This window comes from Bubalus kerabau, chromosome 5 (assembly GCF_029407905.1).
Source record: "Bubalus kerabau isolate K-KA32 ecotype Philippines breed swamp buffalo chromosome 5, PCC_UOA_SB_1v2, whole genome shotgun sequence".
In the NCBI taxonomy this organism is placed as follows: Eukaryota; Metazoa; Chordata; class Mammalia; order Artiodactyla; family Bovidae; genus Bubalus; species Bubalus kerabau.
Window position 1 is genome coordinate 30,289,972 of NC_073628.1, and position 27,026 is coordinate 30,316,997.

General features: G+C 35.5%; 1 protein-coding gene across 14 annotated transcripts in view; it reads left to right on the forward strand.

The window, feature by feature from the left end:
* Window positions 1-27,026, forward strand: part of GAS2 (growth arrest specific 2) — a 176,439-nt gene that overhangs the window by 51,904 nt on the left and 97,509 nt on the right. For all 14 annotated transcript variants that reach the window (XR_008714611.1, XR_008714613.1, XR_008714610.1 and 11 more), the window contains exons 3-4: window positions 350-471; window positions 23,524-23,665. Coding sequence is in view for 7 of the 14 variants with exons in the window: in XM_055581372.1 (XP_055437347.1) it covers window positions 350-471; window positions 23,524-23,665 (264 nt within the window). In the remaining 7 variants the exon portion in view is untranslated. The remainder of the gene's footprint in view (window positions 1-349; window positions 472-23,523; window positions 23,666-27,026) is intronic.

The window sequence follows — 27,026 nt, forward strand, 5'->3', positions numbered from 1 at the left end:
CAATCCACTCCAGTATTCTTGCCTGGAGAATCCCACGGATGGAGGAGCCTGATAGGCTACGGTCCATGGAGTCACAAAGAGTCAGACACAACTGAGTGACTTCACTTTCCTTTCCTAGATATGAGGAGATAAAAGAATTGGGCTCATAAAGAGATCAAATTGAGACCAAAGGAAAACATAAAATTCCAAAGAAGCCATTTTTTTTTTCAGTGATCTCTTATCCCAGATATGTAACTCAGCGGGAAATGGAATTTTGGTGATTAAAACTGCATCAAATATGTTGGCATGAATGTCACATTTGTGTTGGGGAATGATTGTGCTTTTATAAGACTTCTTTTTGTTATTGCAGGGAAGGAAATTACGGCAGAGACTTTTATGGAGAAGTTGGATAATGGTGCCTTGCTCTGTCAACTTGCAGAAACTGTGCAGGAGAAATTCAAAGAGAGCATGGACACTACCAAGCCCATCAAGGTAAAAGATCCCAAGGCAAAATCACTCACTGTCAGATGGCGGACTGCGTTTGCGATAGCTTACAAATTGAGTTTAATTGGAGGATTTTGTTGTGAATGGATGCATTAATTCCTCTATTAACAACAAAACATGGAGGGTGCTTTCTAATTAGGTAATATGTTATTTGCACTCTAATTACAGATGATCCTTTTGGTTAAGTTTAATTAAATAGAAGGTTATGGAAATTGGCATTAATAGGAAACAAATACTGTATAAAAACTGGTTGAATCTGATATATTGATTTAAAATGTAGCAGAGAAATAATATGTCATCAGTCAATGAACAAAATCTAGCTAAGAAAGACATCCTGAATAGGTCTTTGTTTCCAAATAGAATTATTATGGCTGTATATTGGAACAAAATATCTGGAATATGTAATTTTTTTGCTCTTTTTAAGTAAGCAGTAGATTGAACTAAGTAACTATGGACAAGTTATTTTCTTTCTGACTGTTCAGATTTCTTTTTTGCACATTGTTCTAATACTTTTCCTAGCTATTATAAACACATAATAAAAGTGTGTGTTAGATATTTTTGAAGGGAACAATGTAGATGAAACTTTTCTTAATTTTACACAGAGAAGGAAAAGAGGTAAGAAAAAATGAGGTTAAAATAATATTAAGACAGCTTAAAAGAAAAAGAAAAAAAACTTTCTGCAACTCTGGCAAAAGAAAAAGAAAAGCTGATTATGTAAAGTTTCTTTATGATTACTGAACTAAAAATCTAAACAAAAGATCAAGCTCCTTGAATTAATATATTTCTTTTTATAGCACTGTAGTTAGTTTGGGGATAAATTTTTCTTTAGTTTTTTATATCACTCTGTAAAGTATTACATAATATACAAAGCCCCTCCTTTTTTTTTTTTTTTCATCTTAAAAACAGCCCTGTGAAAGTGTTAGTTCAGTGGCTCCCAAACCTTGCTGGGCCAAGGAATCACTTGAAGATCCTTAAAAACTATGGGGCCTGGCTCCTTTACCTGAACATCCCGATTTAATCCGTATGGAGAGGGATCTGAGGGTTGGGGTATCTAAACAACTCTGCAGGTGATTCTGACGTGCAGCAAAGTTTGGGAACCACTGAGTTCATTTTTCTGCATTTAGATGCAGATTAGATGATTTGTGAAAGATCACCCTGCTAGTAAATGATGGAGCAAGAACTTGGCATAGCGGTCCTCTTTCCAAGTCAAGTGCTCTTTCATTTTGGTTCTCTGTGCATAGCTTAGACATGAAGAAATTGCTTATGAAAATACAAATTTAATGTTAGAACTGTTAGGACACCTATTTTTCTCTGTGGCTTCCATTATAACGTAATTGGCCTCTACTTCTGATCACTAATGAGAAAACATGATGCCTAGAAGGACAATGTGTATAGAAAATTTACTCTCAAATAATTAACAGAGGAAAAAAAAGTGTTGTGCCTAGACTTGTTTGAAAGCATAACCTTAGTGTTGGCTAGATCCTGCAACCTCTATTTGTATTATTTATTGTTGAGAAAAGAAAGCTCATTTTCTCCTTATTAAGATCGTGAACTCTTCCAATTAACAAAGTGTAAACAAGGTACAGTTTTCTGGTTTTATTTTGTAAATTTCTGATTTTTAAAACAGAAACTAAGATCCCTGAATAGAATTATAAGACTGTCAAGGGTAAGACAGCCCCCAAAGCATTACTCTATTGCACAAAGGCTTTGATATTGAACAGATTTTGCTTGGGTTCTAGTTTTATTATTTATTAAGTGGGTGTGTCTGAGCCTTGGCTTCATTATATGTAAAGTAGGATTAAAAAGCATGTATCTGTGCCTCCCAGAGAGTATGACACAAAAAAACTCATGATAAACATTACCTCTCTTCCCAATTTGAGAGAGTTAAAAGATCCTGATGAGAATTTTAGATTAACTAGAGGAAATCAGAAGAAAAAGTATTTTGTGAAAGTTTAGAGTTAGCATGTAGCTGTTATATCCAAATATAAGTATATTTGCCCCAAATCTCCATAAAAGTATGTGATATTGAGGATAGCTAGAGGTCAAGAATTTGTTAGCTATTTCCTTTGAAACATTTATTTCAAATTATATTATTTTTATAATAAAACTATAAAACATAAAAAGAAACAAAGGAAAATTTTCTTTCAAAGTGAGTAAAACTGCAACAAGATTTTATTAAACAACTTTCTTGACCCTAAGTCATTTAAGTGAATAAAAAACTCAAGTGTATTTTGATTATGATAAACATATTTTAGCATAAAAGCTCAATCGTCATAATTAAACAAGTGTAGATTTTTAAAAACCTATTATGACCTAACTTTCAATGCTTAGAAAGTCAAATTTATTCTGAGTTAGAAGTTAACACAATTGCTTTTGACTGAATTGCCTTCTGTGCCCTTGGCAAAATTCATATATTTCACAACTTACTTCCAAAGCAGCTTAAATCAAAATAGCATGTGCTTTATTTTATGAAAAATGCAAAGACAGCTAGTTTTTCTTTTTTTGAGTTTTACGAGAAATTTTCCAAAAGATGAAAAGCCAAATGGCTAATATCTTCATAGCTGTTATTGTTCATAAATATAATTTTGTCACAATTCATGGTTTTTCATTCCATCTTTGTCTATAAACAGAAATAGTTGTTATATGAAATTCTACAACATTTTGTTATTATTAAATCTAAATTTAAACTAGCATAGACTTACTAAAACCCAGGTAGTTGAGTTTAAATGGACTATTTCCCTTAGGAAAAAAAGGAGACTTTCAAATTGAAGGTTACAATATTAAGGTCACAATATTAAGTTTGCTTACATGTGTAAGTAATTATTTTCCACCTTGGCATTTTGAAATTTAAGAACAACTGTGGAAAAGATAGATGAGCTGACCAATTACTTTGCTGAATTAGTGAAACTATTATGTTTAGGAAGATGTTAAAACAGAATTACTTAAAAAAATCAACAACAAATTTGATCCCATCTGAAGTCACGTTGTAGGAAGTCCTTTGTAATTTTTTTACAGCAGCTTAAATCTCATGTTCTTATTCTCGTAGTAATATTTTTACTTTTCCTGATTGATAGTTAATTTGGGAATTTTACAGCTGTGTAAACACATTAGAGTGAGTAAGTTATGTCTGGTATGTGTGAAGCATGTCTGTGTTAAGAGTGATTTAAACACTATTAATATTTGCAAGTAAATTGAATAAATAGGTTAGACAGTTTACATATTCAATATTTTAGTTATAAATGCATGACTCATAGCCTATTCTGACTTAATAAAATACCCTGAATGAAAATAAATTATATCCTATGATTCTTTCCAAGCATTAGTGGATCAATTTAAAAAACAGCCACTCTATGTTTTTAGCTGTGAGTAGTTAATCTTAGCCTTTGGGTTTTCTCATTTTGCATGGGAGCAATGCAGAGATTTCACAAAATTAGGCCATAGTTGGGTAGAAGCATTTGAGTCCAGTGGGCTGCAAGTGAGTGTATAATTTGGTTTTGATTAGTTTAAATATACCATAATCTGATCAATTCATTATAAAAAATAAATTTTAATAATCCAAGAGCTGAGGAACTTTAACAGCAAAAATCTGAACAGAATTAACTTTCCAATACCCTACTGAGATGTGAAAACCAAAACAAGTGATAAGTCCAAGGTTACGTTTTATGCCTTTCGACCCTTAATTGCCTGACTCAACTTGGCATCTCCAATCAAAACAAAATAATCATTACATCTTCCATGTAATCATTATATTACATATGAACTTTCATGTCCTGGTCTAAAGAGTACAATTGCAGGAACGCTTTCTTATTGTATATTTACTGGTTTTCTTTCCAGTCATAACTTGCTGATTTGTGTACACGATTCTCTGAACCACTGGGGCATTGACATGGTGCAAAAATACTCAAAAGATTCAACCTCTCTTTTTCTCCTAACATTCCTTTCTGTTTGTCTCATTTATCTTAAGAGACTCTACCCCAGACATCAGAGTTCCCCTAGGTTCAGAGCTTCCTTTAACTTCAAAGAGCCCTGGGTGGTTAGATCAGGTTTGAAGTACATGAAGGGAAAAAGAAAAAAAAAAAGAAGTTCTGTTACTTGGTAAATGCTGCATTATGCTCCAAGGAAGGAACTGAGCTTTCAGTGTCTAAATGTGGAATCCAGCCCTTGTTTACCGCAAAGGGGAAAGAACATCCTAGTCAGATAGAATACCCAGAGTACATTTGCCCATCGAGAATACCTGAGATCGCAGTACCTGAGGATGTTGTATCATCCAGGAATTAAATACAACATAAATATTAGAGTTTTTCCCCTCAAAAATCAATAGCACATTTTGTTGAGAGAATATCTTATCAAGATTGAATTCAGAGAAATTGAGAAATTTGTGTGTATGGCTGATATCTCGGACAGAACAGGAAAATTTGGTAGAAGTGATAAAAGGTTTTTGAAAAGAAAATCTCAGCTGTGATTATTGTACAGGAATCCGTATCTAGCTATGCAACTAAAATAATTGAATATTTATTAATAAATCCATGATTTTGAAATGCCAATATATTGCCAGTATTAAACCAACAGAGTAAATCATGACAAGAAGAAGGAAATATAGATAGAATGATATAGAAATAAATGATTTTTGATGGGCTATCTTGCTGCCTGGGTTTAAGAAGAAAAAAATAGGAAAGTCAGTAATAAAGTCAAATTCCTTAGAGCTAAAGGAAATAAATATAAATATCTTCAAATTTGGAATAAAGTCAATTATTTCCTATTATAAAAGTTAAATTCTCTTGTCCTTATTTCTCTGAGTCCCTGAACACTGGACAAAATTTTCATTTCTAGCTTAGGGATAACGAAATGTCTTGCTTAAGGTTTTTATCTTTGTGAGTTTTTTCTGTTCTGTGCCTTCTTACAGGGCTCGCATGCTTAGTTGCTCAGTCATGTCTGACTCTCTGCGATGCTATAGGCTGTAGCCTGCCAGGCTTCTCTATTTATAGGGTTTTCCAGGCAAAAAGTGATACACATGAATGGGGCTTATGTGCTATAGCATAAATGATTGTTTTTTCACCCATTGCCAACTAGGCATAGAAGACTTGATGTGGATTTATATGTGCAGACTGAGGAAGAAAAGTAGTGTGAAAAGGTGGGTAGGATAGGAAGTGAATAATGTGCTAATGGAATTTACCTGGATCTTCAGGCCTGATTGAACTAATCCCATAGGTGACACTTTTACTCCATGGTAGAGTATTGCTGAGTACAACTGAAAATACCGCCAAGTTGATTATCTGGCACTAAGTTTGTTATAAACCATTCAAGTTTCATTGGCGTTAGTATCCTAAAACTGAGATTCAACCTCCATCAGACAACCATAGCTAGCTAGGAAGCCTTGAATGATGTCCTTTACAAACAAGGCAATTTTCCTACATTGTCTACTCTGCTGGACTCAGAAACTTTTTTTTGTTGGCAAAACTCCCTTCCTGGATACTCATGGAATTTATCTTACACCTGATAGAATGAATATATTTTATGAAGTCATCTAGATTTCCTTCTATTTCTGCTCTTCAGTATCAAATCAGTAAAATATCATGATAGTGGAAGAGCTGATATCTTGTGGGATGTTGAAATCCTCATGGTTCCTATAGGTTATGTCACAGAGCTGAAGCTGATGTGCAAGATCGTAAGTGCTCTGTTATTTTTGTCAAGTATATGTAAACTGCTTCTGGAGTTTTCTATTTGTCAGGATTTCCTTACCAATAGTTGCATGCCAAGTACCAGAATATTTATTCTTACATTTCAGTGAAAAGACCACATCTGGAGCAACTACATCTGGATAGTAGTATGAATTCCTGAATTTTTTTCAAAATTGTGATATCTTAATTGGTCCTTCTATCAAATATGAATTTATTCCCTGTCTCAAGGAATAAAAATTCTGAAAACTGCTAAGAATACCCATACCAAATACATGTTCAGGAAAAAAATAAATAAAATTAACCACTGATGTGTTCATAGGCACAGTAGTCATAGTGTAACATGACTTAGGTCAGGTACCTGTCTATCTCCTGATCCCCACAAGGCATATCTGTCTCCCTAAAGCATAGTAAACAGTTGAGGTCACTTTGATTATTAGAAGGAAGCTTTACAGTAAAGGCTTGAGATCGGCATTCCTTTCATTCACTGGGCTCAGGTCTACAAATTGGCTCTAGTCTGTTAGAGCACCTGCACCATATTATGATATTTAGCTATTGTCTTGTTTTGTTCTTTATTTATTCCTTTATTCCACTCTAAGATCCTTGAAAACATGGTTTGTGTTTCATTCATATATGGGTCCATTATAATAACTGGCATATAGGTGCTCAGTTGACATGTTTTGGATGAATAAATAAGTGAATGAGTGAATCAATGGACTAATGCAGACATTTACTTGTAGATCCAGATGTTATTATGAGATGATTTTTTAATCCTTAAGACTTAATTCTTATCAAGTTGGGAATTCCTTCCTCTGCTGCTTTTGCTTGGCTCAAAAGTCTTTGACCTATTAATACAAAATCATATGGAACAAAATTGACTTTCTAAGGAATGGACAAAGCAGGAGATTGGAGAATTTTAGGGTGGTGCAGTGGAAGAACAAGGGTCTAAGGACATTAAAAGTACTCACGAGTGATGGCCTGAGCAATAGACCACGGAGGTCTAGACTAGTTAGTAAGGGAATGGTGGAGGAGGTTGGTTCTTTAGTCAATTGTAGGTGTTATTTTATATTCACATGTCACATTTATTATTTGAGTTCAGAGTGTTAGCTACAACTAAAAATGATGATACAAAGAACATATTAATATCCAAATGTTTTATTCACTTTGAGGATTTTATTTCAATGCCTGTTTATAATGTTTGCCATAGTTCCTGAAAAATAAAATAAAGATGAGATGAGTGATAACCAATAGTTTTATGAGTTTGTTCACCATTGAGTATTAAGAAGAAGAATAATTGTAGGGCCTTTCATGTAGTAGGTTCTCAAGAGATAGTTTTGACCTGAAATGAAGTATTGTTATAGCAATTAAGGATTGTGTTTTTCAATCACAGAAGAAGCCATAAAGATGAAATTGCCATGTTTGTTTCTTATTTTTCTTTGCATCTTTTTCTCAATAACTGCCCCTCTAGTCCAATAAAACAGTTGGTGAGCGAAATGGCACTATAAGAACTATTGTTTCATCTCAGCCCTTAATTAGCTATCTACCAAAACACTATTTAACAACCAAGGTAAAAGTAAAGTTTCTGTAAAACTGTAAGAGGGAATCAGAGAATTTCATTGCTCAGGAATAACAAGCATTAAATATTGCTATTGGCTTTCCAAAATTGTGTTATTTTATTTACAATAGATAACTCAAAAAGAAAGATAAAAATGGTCATAAAGGGTAGCAAGTTCACATATTATCAGCCTTTAATAATATAGAATATTATAAACTGTAAATATTTCATAATAATTGAGTCCTACTTATGTATGTCATTTTAAAATTTGATAGATAATTGGTGAGTTTATGTTAGGAACAGGAGATAATATTATTCATTTGGATATTTATGTATATATGTGTTGTTGGTGAGAAAGAGTATGGCATAAAGATAGACCCAGGGAATTTACTCTCAAGGAATATAGTCTACTCCAGGAATTTACTCTCTGTTAGGGAGAATATAAAGGGCTTCCCAGGGGGCACTAGTGATAAACAACCTGCCTGCAAATGCAGGAAACGTAAAGAGACGGGTTTGATCCCTGGGTCTGGAAGATCCCCTGGGGGAGGGTATGGCAACCCACTCCTATATCCTTGCCCGGGAAATCCCATGGACAGAGGAACCTGGCAGGCTGCAGTCCATGGTGCCGCAAAGAGTCAAGACACTACTGAAGCGACCTAGCCTGCATGCAGGGAGAATATATGTATGTGGTAGTAGATAGATTTTCAGATCAAGTAAAATATAATTTATTATTGTTATGTTTACCTTCTTTCTTACTTACCTAGACCAGTAGGTGCTGACCTTTTTGTATGAGCAAAAACAAGTCATTCCCCCCCAAGTTCTAATGTTCCTTTTACATTGGAGTTTACGTCTGATGAGCTTTTTGTGCTAAGAGACGTTAGAGAGGATGTTTTTAGCCCCATTGTAAAACTCGACAGAATTCCCACAATCCAAAATGAGGGGGAGAAGAAAGGCCAGGTAAATTTGCCAAGTTTCAGAGGTTACAAGTTTATGTGGATCTGCTGATAAAGGCCTCTCCTTCAAATCTTTTTGGAAAACTATTTCAAAAGTTCCAAGTGTAAGATACTATTTAGTAGTGTGAATGAGGGTTGCATTAAAGATATGTGAAGCATAAGACAAAAAATAAAGCATGTTGAATTGAAATTCCGGAAAACGCAAAAAAAAAATTAAAACAAATCCTGGATTAGAAGGAAGCTCATACACACACACACACACACAAGCATAGACATACACATTTTTTCATCTGCATCAGAACACCAACAGAATGTTGCCCCCCTGAGCATAAAAGCAAACCTGATCAAAATTTTCCATGATGATATCATCTCTTCCACTTACGTGCTCACATCCTGCATTTTAACCGCATTCAGGCACATGGGCAAGACAAAATTGTAAAAAATAGTGTAATTGGGGAACTATTTTCATGATATTTGATAGCACTCATTGTGGTCACTGCTGTGTTTCAAAGCACTGTGGATATAGAATATTGTGTCAAGAAAAGTCACTCTCACCATATGGAAAGTAGAAAATTAATTAATTTAAAATGAGCTGTTACTAAATGCTTTGGAGAAATTCAGGTCATTTAACAAATCAGTAATGATTATGCATGCCATTTATTAATGGAGAACATACCCAGATTTTATAATAAGAACATTTTTAAGTGGCTGAAAATCAGGGGAAAAGGGTTTCTTTTTAATTTAAACATGTCTGGAGATTGCTAGGTGATTTAAAATATAAGTACTCACCATATTGACGTGTGTGTGGTCCAAGAGAGGTGGTACCGGTACATTACAGGCTAATGGCATAATGTTTTTTAGATGAGGTAACTGAGTTTACAGTATATAGGGTTTTTCAAATGTATCTTAAGCTTTTAGCGGCTGACTACATGAATGCCTTCTGTTGTTTCACTTAGTAGTTTGAAAATGCATTACATATCATGCATGAAGCTGTCCAGTATGTATTCAGTGTTTATATAACTTTGCCAGTCATGTCTAATTTCACACCAGCATAGGCTGCTTGTCCAATGAATAGCTTGCTAGCACCACTGCTCCATATAAGAAATAAGTAGCAATTTGTGTATATATTTATATATGTATAATTATATACATATAAACTATATTATCAATTATAAGAGAGGAACAATACTGCATTTTGTCCCATGTCGTCATATTTGCTTTATTGTTTATAAAGACTTAAAAGTAAATGTCTGGCCTTTTTCCCTCAGATTAAATGAATTCCCTGTGATAGGATAATGAAGCAAGCATTTGTTAAATTCTTACTCTGGGCCAAATAAGCTTTTTACATGGATTAAATCATCAGATAGTTTAAAACTTAAGTTACATCATTTCAACTCGTCGCTCAAAATTCTCCAATGGCACACTGACATACGTGGAGTAAAAGCTGAAATATTGCTAACAGTCAGTAAGGCACTATGCGCTCTCTTTCCCAGCTCCCTATCTGGTATGATTCCCTGTGACTTCCCCCTCACCCAACTTTGCTGCAGGCGTGCGAGCTTCCTTGATGTTCTCTGAACCCACTAAGCAGGTTCCACCCTCCACAGGGCCTTTGCACTTCCTTTTCTGTCTCCTTAGGGTTGTCCTCCTTCACACGTGTGTGTGACTTGCCCCTCACTCCCTTCACATCTCTGTTCAGATGTCATCTCTTGGCTGACACCTAACCACTCTATATAAAGTACCTTAAGGTTGAGCTTCTAGACTTTTCAACAAATAGTTATTGAACGGTAACTGTGTTCAAGATGTTCATAACTAAAGAGGAAAACAGTAAAGCATTACTGTCACCTCTCAAAGGGTTACCATCTAGTTATGAAAATAAAATAGGAATGTATAAAAATACAGGTATCAGTGGTAAGCACTCAATAAATGGCATGTGTCAATGGTTTTCAAACTTTGTTTCACCATAACATATATTGCATTGGTGAAACTTTATCAATTGCTCAATAAACATCTATTGAACACCTAAAATATGCTGGACAAGGTAACTTGTGGAGTGGCAGGGAAGGGAGAATAACTTTAAGCTAATAATTAAGCCAGCAGTAAATGATAGCTTTGTTACATCCAAGTATGGGAAAGTCCAAGTTATATGAGCAAGTAAGAAGACCTAACTTAGTCTTGTAGAAATATTTTTCTCTTATTCTGTAATAGGAATGGGCATTAGGCAGAGAGGGAATAGTGAATGTTTCAAGTAAAGAAAATAGCACTTATGAAAGCCCTTGAATATCAAAGAATAACTTTGAGGAACTAAAGGTAAATGACTATATGGATACTATAACTTAATAGTAGAGCATCAAGAGATGAGACCAGAGCTAAGTTTTGTTGGATGTTGTCCTCTATTTTAAGAACAAAACTATAGGAACATGATCACGTATTTAAAAAGATAACATTAGAGTGTGAAGAATGGATTAGAAGAGGTGAAAATGGGACTGAGGACCCACTTAGAAAGCTATTGTCCGTTTAGCCTAGGATGGTAGCAGAGATACTGGAAAGAAGTAGATGGTTTTGAGCTATACTCTTGGTGGGCTTGGCAGGATTTGGTGATGAATTAGATAGACTAGATAAGGGAGACTGGTTCAGGATTTCATAAATAAAGAAATGGATGACAGTGTTTTATTTTACAATTGAAAAGGCTGGGGAAGAGTTGTGTTGAGGGAAGATCATGGGTTTCTACATACTGTGCAATATGCCCCCATTGGTACCCAGGAAGTGCTGTGGGCTCTCTGCCATACCAATCCTTTAATTTCTGCTCAAGAAGAATATAAGCAAATGAGTAAGAGGGGGACTCTAGCATTAACCTTGAATATGCCTTAATTGCCATAGTCCTTAAAAGATATTCAGTTATAAACCATTAGATCAGTAGTTTTTTTGTTTGTTTGTTTGTTTGTTTTTAAATCACAAACATCTGTAGACTTAACCCTTAAATTGAAACACATCATTGTTCACCATCATCTACTGATACAGATAGGAGATTCTATAGGGGTTCAGGTAACAAGTCAATTTGTCAGTGTGCTCAGGAAGTTTCTGTGGAAGCAATGAAATTTGAATCTCCCAGACCTGGTGTTAACAGATGGATGGAGAGAAAAGGCAAATACAAAGTAACTTTGTGGTTAATGAACCAAATATTGAAGTTGGAAAGATATAAGCATATTCTAGGAGTAGTGAACACTTGATTGATGTGAAGAGTTCATGGAGAGAATTTGGCACATGGACTGATTAAGCTGATAAACCTCAAAGCTACAAGGCTTAAGCATTTGAATCATTTGCAGACAGTCTGGAGACTGAAAGCATTACATTTAGAAAAGTTTATATGACGATGATGTTCAGATTTTGTTAGAAGGATTGGGGTTAAAGATAGGAAGAATATTTTGTGAAGTTTCTGCCTTTGTTCATACATAAAATATTAGAGTGTTTAGAGTAAGAATGTCAATACTATATTGCACAGAGCAGGATATTTGAATACATATTTATTAGAAAATAGCAGTGAGTTGGATTGATTACTTATTGGCCACAGTAAGAAGGGATGAGGGATGACTCAAAGCAAAACTATGCTTTTTGAGGTTTGAAAAACTATGATGATGTGGGGACAAAACTAACAGAATTAAGTTCTGTTTGGGAGAGAAATATAATAATTTGATAGTTATCTTGGATGGCAAGATATATAAGTGGAAATGAGGAATATTTTTGAGACCATGTCTATATGTTTTAGTGATCATTAAAACCCCCAACAGTTCACTGAAGCCACAGGCTGAATTTTATATCATTTTTTAAAAAGGTTCCCTTTGTTTCAGTTTTCTGACAAGCATATATTTATACCTTACTACATGTCAGGCATTTCAAGAACTTTTCATATAAACTCATACATCCATCATAGCAACCCTATGATGTAGACACTATTATTAATGCCATTTAACATAAAGTGAAGTTGGTTTGCATATTTGAAGTTACATAAGTAGTAAATCAAGATTTCAGATTCAAATCCAGGCAGCCTAGCTCCAAAGTTTGTGCTTGTAACCATTCCATTCTGTTGCCTTTTGCTGGGCAAATGCTTTGGCTACACTCAGACTGGTATTTATCCAACAAATTTTCCATAAGCACCATTTGAGAGATGCTGAGGATAAGATGGTGAACAAAACCATACACTGTTCCCTTCCTCCTGGACTAAACCATCTGGGGGGAGACAGTTGCTTATCAGTTAATCTCACATGGGGACAGGGCAGCAAGAGCACTTGAACATTGTGGATTTTAAGAAATTATAAAGCGGAATTGAGGGGTGGTGTTTTGGAGTAAGTGATCCATCATCGGGGATTCGGAGGTAATTGGACAGAGATGTAGAAAGGCCAGAGAACAGTTCTGTGTAAGGGCTGTGTGGTTGGAGGGAGAATGGGGAGGATGGGAAGGTGGGAACAGAAGCTAGTGTGGCTGTGGAAGACTGAAGGACCATGGAAGCCACTATGTACCATGGAAGCCACTATGGAAGTGGAAGCCTAAGGAAGGCTGTGGAAGCCACTTTTCTATAGTGTGGCTATGGAAGAGTAAAGGACCACGGTCCTAAGGTCAGTAGGTGGAAGCCAAGCTAATACAAACCATGGAAGCCATATTATAAGCAGCTCTCTGTCTTTATAAGTGGGCTTCCTTGGTGGCTCAGACAGTAAAGAATCTGCCTGCAATGCAGGAGACCTGGGTTCAGTCCCTGGATTGGGAAGATCCCCTGGAGAAGGAAATGGCAACCCATTCCAGTATTCTTGCCTGGAGAATTCCATGGAGAGAGGAGCCTTGCGGCTGCAGTCCATAGGATCACAAAAAGTCCAAAATGACTAAGCGACTAACACTTCTCTTCATGAATGTAAAATCTCAAACTTTTCCTATGTATTTGTGGGCTTATTTTATTAATTACAGATGTGGTGATGTAACTGTTTTTCAACTCTCATCAGGGTATTTCGTGTAAATAGACTAAAAGTAGACATGTATTTGAAAAAAAATAACGTTAATTGGAGATAAACTATGGTCTAGGATTGGTATTAGGCATTTTCCAAAATATCTTGTTTAATTCTCATAAGAAATTACAAATGATGAACTTGAAGTTCCAAAGGTTAAATAGATTAAACAAGCATTCTTGATCACCATCTTATTGCTGATGATTTGCAGCCTTAAAACTTTCCTCTTTGAATTACTAAAATTTAAATCCCAGTGTTCCAAATTTACTGAGCATCTATGGAGATACCATTATGGGCATTTACAATGCCCCAACTCTGCAGTCCCATAAATTATTTTTAAAAAGTCTGCTCAAAAAATGTTTAGAAATCAGCACTAAAATAAAGAATTTCCTGGAATCCATCTATAAGGCAATCTTTGGACTTTTGAAAATGCTTTTCTTTATTGGATATCATATGGATGAGTACTAAAAAGCAGTTTTCACCAAAATATTAGAACCCTGTGAACTTCAAATCTGCTGCCAATAGTCATAAATTATCATACCTTAGAATGTACAAAATGTTGTTGGAAAGTTAAAATTTAAGATACATTTGGAAAGAGTTTTCCTGTCTATTTCCTTAAGGTAATTTCTTGATTGTAGAAAGGACACAGAAAACTGACATACACTCTCAAAAACATTTTCTGAAGTATCATCAATTTGTTTGAGTTTCTATAAGTAATACTTAACAACTACTGTTAATTTTGTTGAGACTCTGAGGGACTATCACACCTGATAGTCTAACACTCCTCTCTTTAAGAAATCTTTCATATTCACAGAATGTTTCTCTTCCTTCCATTCAGACCTTACTCTTTGAGTCTGAATACTATAGCTGTGATTTAGAGGTGTTCCAAGATGGAAGTGGCAAAAGAAAAGTGACTGTTTTTTACTTCTGTGGAAAAAAAAAGTCAAAGTGTTGGTCGCTCAGTTGTGTCTGACTCTTTGCGACTCCATGGACTATAACCCACTGGGCTCCTCTGTCCATAGAATTCTCCAGATAAAAATACTGGAGTGGGTATCCATTCCCTTCCCTGGGGGATCATCCTGACCCAGAGATAGAACCCAAGTCTCCTGCATTGCAGGCAGATCTGTTATGGTCTGAGCCATCAGGGAAGCCCAGACTTCTGTAGAATTGTCTAAAAAACCTTTTTTTATTCCTTCCTTCCACTTTGACAACAAAAGACCTAATTAATTTTCCAAAGTGTGCATATAATTGATTTAGTACTTCTTAATTTAAAATGTTATTTATTTCTTTATTTTTAAATTATTCCCCACTATGAACATGGAGATTTTAAACTGGAAACCACATATATTTGCCTATAGATCTGATTGTTTAAATCTGGAGTATTTTCATATTAAACTATCCAGATTTCCAAATTATTCTGAAAAAATTGGAAGATCTAACAAGAAATTGTGACTGCATTTCTTTGTGGAAGCAATGACTTAGAACTAAATAAATATGCCTGCTCCTCCTGGACATAGCATGAGCTCTTTCTTCAGTTTTCCACAGTCTCCACCACTTCCTATAGTCTCTTAGAGCTAGTCACTTCATTCTGTTATTTAATCTGCCTGACTTCTGGGTATTTGAGTTTATAACTTGCAGTTGAGAGTGAAAAAATTGGCTTAAAGCTCAACATTCAGAAAACTAAGATCATGGCATCTGGTCCCATCATTTCATGGGAAATAGGTGGGGAAACAGTGGAAACAGTGTCAGACTTTATTTTTTTGGGCTCCAAAATCACTGAAGATGGTGATTGCAGCCATGAAATTAAAAGACACTTACTCCTTGGAAGGAAAGTTATGACCACCCTAAATAGCATATTGAAAAGCAGAGACATTACTTTGCCAACAAGGTCCGTCTAGTCAAGGCTATGGTTTTTCCAGTGGTCATGTATGGATGTGAGAGTTGGACTGTGAAGAAGGCTGAGTGCCGAAGAATTGATGCTTTTGAACTGTGATGTTGGAGAAGACTCTTGAGAGTCCCTTGGACTGCAAGGAGATCCAACCAGTCCATTATAAAGGAGATCAGTCCCTGGGTGTTCGTTGGAAGGAATGATGCTAAAGCTGAAACTCCAGTACTTTGGCCCCCTCATGCGAGAAGTTGAGTCATTGGAAAAGACCCTCATGCTGGGAGAGGTTGGGGGCAGGAGGAGAAGGGGACGACAGAGGATGAGATGGCTGGATGGCATCACTGACTCGATGGACATGAGTCTGGGTGAACTCCGGGAGTTGGTGATGGACACGGAGGCCTGGCGTGCTGTGATTCATGGGGTTGTAAAGAGTCGGACACGACTGAGTGACTGAACTGAACTGAACTGAACTGAGATTACAATATTAGCAATTCTTGTTAGACATAAAATACCCTTGTGATCCTGGGCTAATTTACTTTTCTGGTCTCATTTTCTCCTCCACATGCATTCTATACTCATCATAACACCCATGTCTCTGTCAGATTTTCACTTTATGGAATGTATTGCTCTTCATTTTTTAGGTTTGGTGAGAACTTAAATCCTTCAATTTTGTAAAATGTTGCTTCTTTGTGAGGCTTTTTTATAATGATGTCTGATTAACCTCTCCCCAAAGTTAAAGACACATCCTAACATTTTCCAAAGAACTAAATTTAAGCTTCTGTTCAAATACTTAAACTTCTATTGTATTTCTTACCATATAATACTGTGGTTTTGAGTCCGTTCTCAAAGAACCTGAGAGTCTCCAGAAATGAACCTTGGCCTTGTCTGCCTCCAGTACCTAATGTTAGAACTGGAGTAGAGTTGTGATTTAATAATGATTGGTTGAATTGAATCAGATTAAATTTCTTTTTTTTTTTTTAATTTTATTTTATTTTTAAACTTTACATAATTGTATTAGTTTTGCTATTTAAAATTTTTAGAGAGCCTCACCAATTAACCGAATTTCCAAGTGTAGGACTAGATTTCAGGAATTTTTAAGCTAATCTCTGTCTAGTCATATGTAAGCCATTAGTTGGGAGAACAGAAGCTTTTTATAGTAACATGACATTTAGATAATGATTCCCACGTGGATGTATATGTAAAATTAGGCACAATGCAAATAAAAATGGAAAGAATCCATTTCTTGTTGAATTTCCTATATTTTCTCCACTGTAAAGCATCTGGTGCTTCTTAAATAACTGTCAATTAATAATAAATTTTTCATAGAATTTAATTTTGGGAATAGTTTTAGGTTCATAGCAAAATTGAGCAAAAAGTATAGAGGAACGGTACATTTGTTATAATCAGTGAATCCACACTGATGTGTCATTGTCATCCAAAGTCCACTGTGAACCCATTTAGGGTTCACTCTTGGTATTGTACATTCTATGGGGTCTGACAAATGTATAATGACATATACATGCCATTATAGTCTCATTCATAATAGTTTCACGGCCCTAAAAACCCAGTGTGATGAATCTCACGAGGAATCACTTGATCCTACCTCCCTCCTCTTAAACCCCTAATTATTTTAGGTCTCTATAGTGAAAGTCTCTCAATCTTGCCTGACTCTTTGCAACCTCATGGACTATACAACCCATGGAATTCTCTAGGCCAGAATACTGGAGTGAGTAACCTATCCCTTCTCCAGCGGATCTTCCTAACCCAGGAATCAAACCAGGGTCTCCTGCATTGCAGGAGGATTCTTTACAAACTGAGCTATCAGGGAAACCCGATGGTAACAAAGATAAAACTGTCTCTATAGTTTTACCTTTTTCAGAATGTCATATAGTTGGAATTATACAATATGAAATCTTTTTAGATTGGCTTCTTTTACTTAGTAATATACATTTAAGGTTCTACTGTGTCTTTTCATAGATCTTTTTTTTTTTTAAGCACTGAATATTATTCCATTTTCTACATATGTAGCAATTTTTTTCTCCACCTACTGAGGATATCTTGATTGCTTCCAAGTTTTGGCAATTATAAATAAAGCTGCTGTAAATATATGTGTGCAGGTTATAGTGTGGACAGAAGTTTTCAATTAATTAACATCTTAACATTTTATTGTCCATCTCATCTTTTAAACCTGAATTTTGAGCACTAGACCTTCATTTCCAGTATCATTTTATTTTATACCAGCAATACTTTCAAATAATTCAAGATACTTAACATCTTTTTCTAGCTTTTAATTTAAATAATTTCTTTATGATTTTACAGGGTGTATCAGGGGTACTTTACAGGGTGTACCAGCTGGCTCAGATGGTAACAAATCCACTTGCAATGCAGGAGATCTGGGCTCAGTCTCTAGTCTGGGAAGATCCCCTGGAGAAGGGAATGGCAACCCACTCCAGTATTCTTGCCTGGAGAATCCCATAGACAGAGGAGCCTGGTGGGCTACAGTCCATGGGGTCGCAAAGAGCTAGAAATGATTGAGTGACTAACAGTTTCACTTTCACCAGAATTTTACTGAGAAACCTTGTTTAATTATATTTTTTAATTTATGTAAATATTCCTATATTGTTACAGCACGAAATTTATACCAAATTTTGCTGTGGGACCTATTCTCTAGAGTGAAATGTATCTTGGAGAGAGAAAGGATAGGAAAGATTGATTTTGAATTCAATGCCAGTAAGTTCAGTTGCTATTGTCCTAAATCATAGCTCACTCTGTCTGAGGCATGAAGTCTATTGCGGAGTCCCCAGACGAAGTTGACAGTACTAGAAATAATTTTTCCCATTTTTAATTTCAGTAATTTGGTCTTGAAGAACATATTTTCATCCTTTCTAAAGCCACTGGGTAGTTATGTTCATATACCTTGGTACTGTGAATGTTCAATGAAATAATTTTATTGAGAGTTTGTTTTTTTTTCAATAAAATATATGGTAAAACTAAAAGGAGCAAGGGGATACAGTGGAAACTTTGATTCCATCATGGAAAGAGTGACTTTATTGCCTACATATTTGAAAGTACATTCTATACCCTTTGGAAAAGGAAAGATATTAGTTCTTGGCAATTTCCATTTCTTTTTTTATATATCTCTTCTGTTTTATATCTAAAATGTCTACTTGATGTAATCAAGGGGAATATTTTGTCTCAAACTTTTGTGAAAAATGGATTATTTAAACTACTAGTAAAGTTAAAAAAATAAACTACTAGTATTAAATTTTCAGTTCACTGCCTATGGAGAACTACAGATACCATTCTCTCCATTTTTTCTAGGTTTAATAGGTGAAAGAAAATACACAATTCTTTATTTTAATGCTACCTGGCTAAAACCTTGGGAAATAAATCAAGTGCTGAAATATATTAAATTCCAGGCAATAGTGAGCTTTCATGGAACAGTTAGAAGTGTATGGGTATAAGAGGCTGAATGATTTGATTTCAACTATGTATGAGCTCAGTTTTTCCATCTTAGAAAATGGAGATACTATTATATACCTAATTCATGGCATTACTTTTTGAGAATTAAAAAGGATTACATTATGAGAAATTACATTCTCATAATGTAATTCTCATTACATTATAAGAATTTCATAATCTGTATGAAAGTATAGGTTTTGTGTGCCTGGAGCATGGAGGCACTCACAATGCTAATTTGTTCCTTCCCCACCTACCACGTGTTTCAGAAAACAACAGTCAGGATTGCTTATGTGTGAAGCACTGTATTTGGCTCTGTGGCAGTAAAATGATGAAAAATATCCTGGTTCTGTAGGTGTAAATTATAAGTATTCTAAATATAGTTAATTACTATTGTCCTTCTGAAGCTGTAACACCCACAGTGTGGTAACTAGGGCAGGCACATATTGTACTCTGTAGCACCTAAGTCCACTCTTTCCAAATGAGAAACATAGTTGTGTATCTCAGTAACTGTATCCAGGGGAACTGCTGGATTTGAGGGGACTTGAAAGAAATGGGGACAATATTAGTTAGAGGGAAAGTAGTCAAGTGGTCAAATATTGGACTTTCTAAGCCTCCAAATAATGCATTTATTTTCCATATTATGAATTCCCTAATATGATAGCCACAAGTCACATGTGGCTATTTAAGTGTAAATTGATTAAAAAGAAATAAAATTTAGAAAGTAGTCACAATCAGCACAGCTCAAGTGCTCAGTGGCCACATGCCACTAGTAATTACAATGGGTAGCACAGGTATAGAACATTTCTACCAATATTATCACAGACAGTTCTACTGGAAAACTATTTAAAAGATGAAATTCAAGTTTAGGGGAATGATACAAATAAATTGTTTACCAATCTTTTCCTGAGTTCTTATACCTATAGTAGAAAAAAATCAAATGCTTGTAAGAAAATACAAGAGAAGGAAGTCATAGGCAATTCAATATATTTTTCCATGCATTGATGGCAGTGATAATAACCTTTATTGAACACTTATTCCTTCAATTCAGTTCAGTTCAGTTCAGTCGCTCAGTCGTGTCCGACTCTCTGCGACTCCATGAATCGCAGCACGCCAGGCCTCCCTGTCCATCACCAACTCCTGGAGTTCACCCAAACTCATGTGTATCGAGTCGGTGATGCCATCCAGCCATCTCATCCTCTGTCGTTCCCTTCTCCTCCTGCCCCCAATGCCTCCCAGCATCAGGGTCTTTTCCAGTGAGTCAACTCTTTGCATGAGGTGGCCAAAGTATGGAGTTTCAGCCTCAGCATCAGTCCTTCCAATGAACACCCAGGACTGGTCTCTTTTAGGATGGACTGGTTGGAACTCCTTGCAGTCCAAGGGACTCGCAAGAGTCTTCTCCAGCACCACACAGACCACAGCCTTGCTTAACTCATTCCTTCACTTGAATTATATTATTTAATTTGCACTCACACACACATAGTCAATGAGATGCACTTTTTTCCCCTATACATGTTGAATAGAAGAGGAGACTGAGGAACAGAAACATTAAGTAATCTTTCAAAAACTATTGTAGCAAGAAAGTGATACAACTGGGTTTGAACTCAGGTAATTGGACTCCCAATCCCTAGAAGGTGATTCACTTAAGAGGTAATCAGATCAGATCAGATCAATCACTCAGTTGTGTCTGACTCTGTGACGCCATGAATCGTAGCACGCCAGGCCTCCCTGTCCATCACCAACTCCCGGAGTTCACTCAGACTCACCTCCATCGAGTCAGTGATGCCATCCAGCCATCTCATCCTCTGCTGTCCGCTTCTTCTCCTGCCCCCAATCCCTCCCAGCATCAGAGTCTTTTCCAATGAGTCAACTCTTCGCATGAGGTGGCCAAGGGACTGGAGTTTCAGCTTTAGCATCATTCCTTCCAAAGAAATCCCAGGGCTGATCTCCTTCAGAATGGACTGGTTGGATCTCCTAATGGATTAAATTGAAAGACTTTAGAAGTGAATTTAATCAGAAAATATTGATAAAATGTAAAAGTCACTCAAAATCTTACTACATATTTTGGAATTATGTAAGATGTAAATGCATCTATGCATCAATCACCTTCCTCAAAGGTAATAACTATTAATTTATGGATATCCTACTTGAATTTTCCATAAATTAATGTTATATAAATAAACACAATGTTCATATTTATAATCCAACATATTTATATGCAATTTAACTGCATATATGGCCATCTATACTGTGTATGTGTGCATATACACACACATCATAAAATGAAATTGTGGTGTACATATGTGTTTGTATATTATCTACCTAAGAGTATGTACTGAACGTCTTATGGTTCAACAGATATACATTTATCTTATTTTTAAAAAATTATTGCACAGAGGTCCATTGTATTGTATTATGTGTTGTATTATGTACTATTCAACCATCGCTTTCTTGACACATTCATGTCTATTTTTTCTATTCAGTCAGCATTGCAACAAATATACTTGTTCATATATTTTTAAACACTATTATATTTTCAAGATATAGTACAAAATATAAAATACTATTATATTTGTAAGATATAGTCTTACGAGTAAATTGCTAGATTTAAGGATGTATGTATTTTAGTTTTAATAAATATTGACTAATTGATGTTCATGAATATTTTATAAAGGTGATATTATACTATGCTATTTTTTATTGCTTTTACAATTCATGTGGGAAAACATTTCTTTGAAAGCCACTACTTAACCAAATTGGTTAAGCGGTATTATTATATGTGGGCTTCCCAGGGAGCTTAGTAGTAAAGAATCTGCTTGCCAATGTAGGAGATACAAGAGAGGTGGGTTCAATCCCTGGGTCGAGAAGTCATTTCCTGAAGTAGGCTCCAGTATTCTTGCCTGGGAAATCCCATGGACAGAGGAGCCTGGAGGGCTACAGTCCATGGGGTTGCAGAGAGTCAGACACAACTGAGCAATTGAGCATGCATGCACATGGTTATATGTATCTGTATCAGTTCAGTTCAGTTCAGTCGCTCAGTCGTGTCTGACTCTTTGCGACCCCATGAATCGTAGCATGCCAGGTCTCCCTGTCCATCACCAACTCCCAGAGTTCACTCAGACTCACGTCCATCGAGTCAGTGATGCCATCCAGCCATCTCATCCTCTGTCGTCCCCTTCTCCTCAATATATGTATATTCATGCAAAAATTTTTTTATGTCTAAGCCTAAAACAAACTTAGCAACAAAGAGATGGATCTTGGATATTAGACAGACACACTCTTTGAGTGACTTAGTAACTGAATATATTAGTTATGTAACTATAATATCATTGGACAGGAAAAACCTAGTAATATTTTGATATTTGCAGGCTTCACCAATACACAAAGACCACATTTCATTTTTTATAACCATCTTTGTAAATGACCTCAACAGTCAACAACATTTTGTTTATATTTTCTTGTTCACAGAGAATAGAAGGAATAATCCTATATACAAATTTAAATCATAAAATGCTTCTCCCTTGATCTTTTTTGCTTTCAAAGGCAAAGCTCTGTCTAGCCCATATCATCAAATACTTGGCTCAGGCTTTCACATCATGTAGAATCAAACTCTGACTTCATGGAATGCCACGAAAACTGGTTATATTCTATTAAAGGAACAAAAAATACCTCACGCAATTCTTTATAACATTTGGTGTGGTAAGGGAGCTTTCTAGGGCTAAAATTTTTGAGGTTAATAATAGAAAAATCTGTCCAGGTTCACACGCTCCCTTATCTTAAGCGTTTTCTTATCCTGGAAGAGAAATGATGCAGAATGTAAATATGTTTTCAAGTTCAGATAGCAGAAATCCAACCAGAATTTTTTTTGTATTACATAATACGGCAATGATCTGTGATTTAAAAGGAAATAGTCTGAAAGAATGAAGGTAGAATGTTATTGTTGAAAGATAAAAATTTTTAATATTTCCTTTTCTTGGTATTGGTGATAGAGTCTTCTGGAGGTTAGATAATTCTGTTGCTCTCTTTTGACTTTATAATTCTTGTGTAATTCTTATTGTGTGTCTATGTATGCACACAAGAATGGAGCTGTGTATGTTACATTTTATATATGTTCATATTCATATTTGTGTTTCATTCTTCTTTCACAAATGATAAATACAATTATACATACTTTATGAGAAGTACTGAGAATACACAGATGAAAGATAAGTCCCTCCCCCACCCTTGCCCCCGCCATGAAAAACAGTAGAAGAGAAAGAGAGTGGCAGTCTGAACCAGGGAAAGGATTTATGTATATTTACTTCTAGATATTAAAAAGGCAAGTTTATGTTTACAGGCATAGGTTTTCATACTCTCTTGATTACCAACTGAGTTTCATTTGTGTTTCATATCCTTTCCTATAGCTATTCACAAATCTATTTACTGCTGTGAGGTCATACCAAAGCATTTTATTGAAAACATAAATGTGTCACTGTGATGACTGCCAGATATCCCGCCAGAGTGAGATTTCTTTGTTTTTCAGAATCTACCCTTGAAGAAGATTCCATGCAAAGCCAGTGCACCCTCAGGCTCCTTTTTTGCCAGAGACAATACAGCAAATTTCTTATCCTGGTGCCGAGATTTAGGAGTAGATGAAACATGTCTATTTGAATCGGAAGGTTTGGGTATGTATATTTCTTTTAGAATTTTAGTTGATATGATATTAAAATTATTGTTTGTTAGTATAACTCTCAAAATTAACTTCTTTGTATGATTCATTTCACAGTTTGTTAACTTAAAAAAAATGTAGTTTGTTGTAAACTTGTAGAGTTTTTGTAAACTTGTGTTTTTGAAGGTAGAAAAATTCACCCTCTTACGCTTGGTCACCTTGTGCATAAAATAACAGGAACATAAGTAGCAGAATTCTTTCCTGGCTAAAAATAAGCATATACAATACAAAATGGGGGGATTCTTGGAAAATGTAGGGTTAAATTTTACCATCAGGCTCTTACCTGGGCTAGAAGAATAGCTACATGTGTTCCTGCCATCGATCATGAGCACTTTTGTCTTTTCACCTCTAAAAAATTACGCAAACACTATCACTTATAAGCACTTTGTTGAAACATATTTTAGTTAAGCTTATTTGTAGTTAGTGAAATTTGTTTTTTGCTAGTTAAAAATTAGGCAAACAAGCAAGAGATTAGGGCAAATTGAAAAGGATGGAATTAAATTGAAAAGACAGGTGGGGTCTCAAAGAGTCAGGCTCACAGAGTCTTAGTACATACCTTAGTACTTAGGCTTACCCAGATAATTCTGGGGTTTTTGTTTTGTTTTATGATTGAATTTTGGCAAATGCACTTCCAGACCACAGAGCCTGGTATTGTATTTCCCTGGGAGAAAACATACATTGGACCATTTAGTGTTTTGACATTTCTTGGTACCCTTAAATGTTCAAATCTTTTATATAAGATCTACCCCAGTGGTACTCTATAATGGAAAATATTGGAATTAAAGACCAGTTTTAGTAAGGTGGAACTAAGTGAAGAAAGGAGACATTTAGGGGGTGGGGAAAATGCTTTGGTTCTTTTGCCTGAGGCTTTAAAAATCAATTTACATTGTAATTAACCTCCAATTAAAATAAATAAATTAAAAAAACAAACAAACAAAAAATCAATTTACAAAACCACATCATACCAAATGTTAACATCAAAGTAAGCTGAGCATCCTTCAGAGAGAACAAGTATACAAATTACCTTCCTAGCATTGAGAATATTCTTTGCCTTGAAGCCTCACAAAACAGAATTCCTTCCTCTGCTGAACCTAGGAAACGGATGGTATGGCAGCTAAAGTCTTACTCATTTTATGTACTTAAGGAAATTTGTATTTGTATAAAGAGGAGTTAATGTGGTACCGAAAAGACTGTCATCAAATTTCTGAGAAGTCTCTCAGCAGAGAAAAGAATAACATGAACTTAGACTAGGAGAACATTTTATACCTGAAAGAAAAAATAAGCCAGAATAATTGCACAGTAGCGTCCCCTATACAACAGTGTGCTAAGTGAATGCCCGTTGTATGAATGGACTTTGAATGTTCTTACCATTTCCTCACATCAAAGTAAAAAAAGAAAAAACTTGGTGGAAGATATATATGGATATAGTTCTTTTTCAGGGCTTTGGTAATTTTACAAATAGATTTTAACTTTTAGGTTTATAGGTTTATGTGAGTGGAGGATTATAGGAAGGGAGTGAGGCAAAGTTATTTTTGGGAAAAACCCATGAAAGAGCTATTAAATGTCTGTGGGTATACACACACACATATACCCATAAATTTTTAAAAAATCAGTTAGTTTTGTGTATTTAAAATACACTTAGTATTTTTAAACATGGAAAAGACTCTGATCCTGGGAGGGATTGGGGGCAGGAGGAAAAGGGGATGACAGAGGATGAGGTGGCTGAATGGCATCACCGACTCGATGGACGTGAGTTTGAGTGAACTCTGGAAGTTGGTGATGGACAGGGAGGCCTGGTGTGCTGCGATTCATGGGGTCACAAAGAGTCGGACATGACTGAGCTTCTGAACTGAACTGAACTGAAGTGTAAAAGAAGTACACTTTTCAGGTGTGAACAAATAACATCATGATTTAAAATCCTGGAGTCCTCCTACATTGCCACATGGGGAAACTGATTTATTGTCTGTTCCTTTGTTCATTGCACGGGTTTGCATTCAAGAAAGAATTTTTCAGTGACTTCTGTAGGCCAAATGGACTACTAGAAACTATGAATATAAATATGGTCTTGTCTCAATTTTCAGTTTTTTTTGTTACTTGAACTAGTAAAATTTTCAACTGGACTCCAAGAAGCTTGGATGACTTTTAAAAACCCCATTTGGGTAATAAATAGTACATTTTATCTTGAAACAATAAAGCATAATTGAGTTTATATGATAATTGTCTTCGTACATAAATACACACTGTGTAGCATATAAAATTATGTCAAGAAGAGTTTTTAAATGGTCGAGTTCTTCACCCTATTTGACTTCATAAAAAAGAAAACCCATGGTAATTTACATGCAATAACTGTTAAGTATTTTGTTAAAATATCTTTGATTCTGCTTATAGTATAGTATAGTAAAGTCTATAGTATAGCTTTGCTTATACCTTGCAATTAAAATGTATTTATATAGTCAAGAAAGTTTAATAAAACCAACTTTTCAAGGCTATAAAAATTTTAAAATAATTTTGAATCCTCTCAGTACCAAACTAGATCAGATAATTCAGCTTTCTAGTTTGTTCCTTAATGAAAAGGTAAATTTGAAATTTCTGCTGCTTAGAATAGGACATGAGGTGATGTATTATAGGTCTTGTGGAGATGGAAGAAAGGAGCCAATACGATAGTATTGACTTTAGGATTATTTAGAGAAAGGAAACAGCTGTGTCCATAGATGTTCATGATAATCACAAGGAAGGACAATGAGAAAATCCATTTCCCCAAGTAGAACCCATTCTCCTTGGATTTTTCTTATTATTCACTGTGGGTGAGGAAGTGATTGAGCCACGGCTGATGGCCTTGGATGCTGCAGCAGAACTGACTTTCTTGCAACAGTAACACTGTGTACTCTGCTTGATGTCTTTTCACACTTCACTTTTTGAAAGGGAATTTAGGACAAGGGTTTCTTCTTTTTTCCCTACCTCAAGATTTCATTTCAGTAGCACACAAGATGAAGAGCAGCCTTTGTGTCCTAGTGTTTTGACCAGCAAATAAAATGAAAAGATGCCCTGATTAAAGGGGAAAAATCTGTTTGAATGAATGATAAGGTAGATCACTGTACTGAGTGTGTACCAAGAGGCTTCTGTCTTTAGCTGTTCAAAGGTCTTTGCCTGCATAAAGCATTCTTATCTTTGTGGCAACTGATACGTTACCCTCTGTGGCAGTGCTTTTTTTTTTGGTACGATTATTTGTGAGAGGATCTTAATTCATGACTCACTCTGTCTGTTCTCTTTCCACGACAGCTAATGACAAGAAATCTCAGTGGGTGGGGAAAGATGCC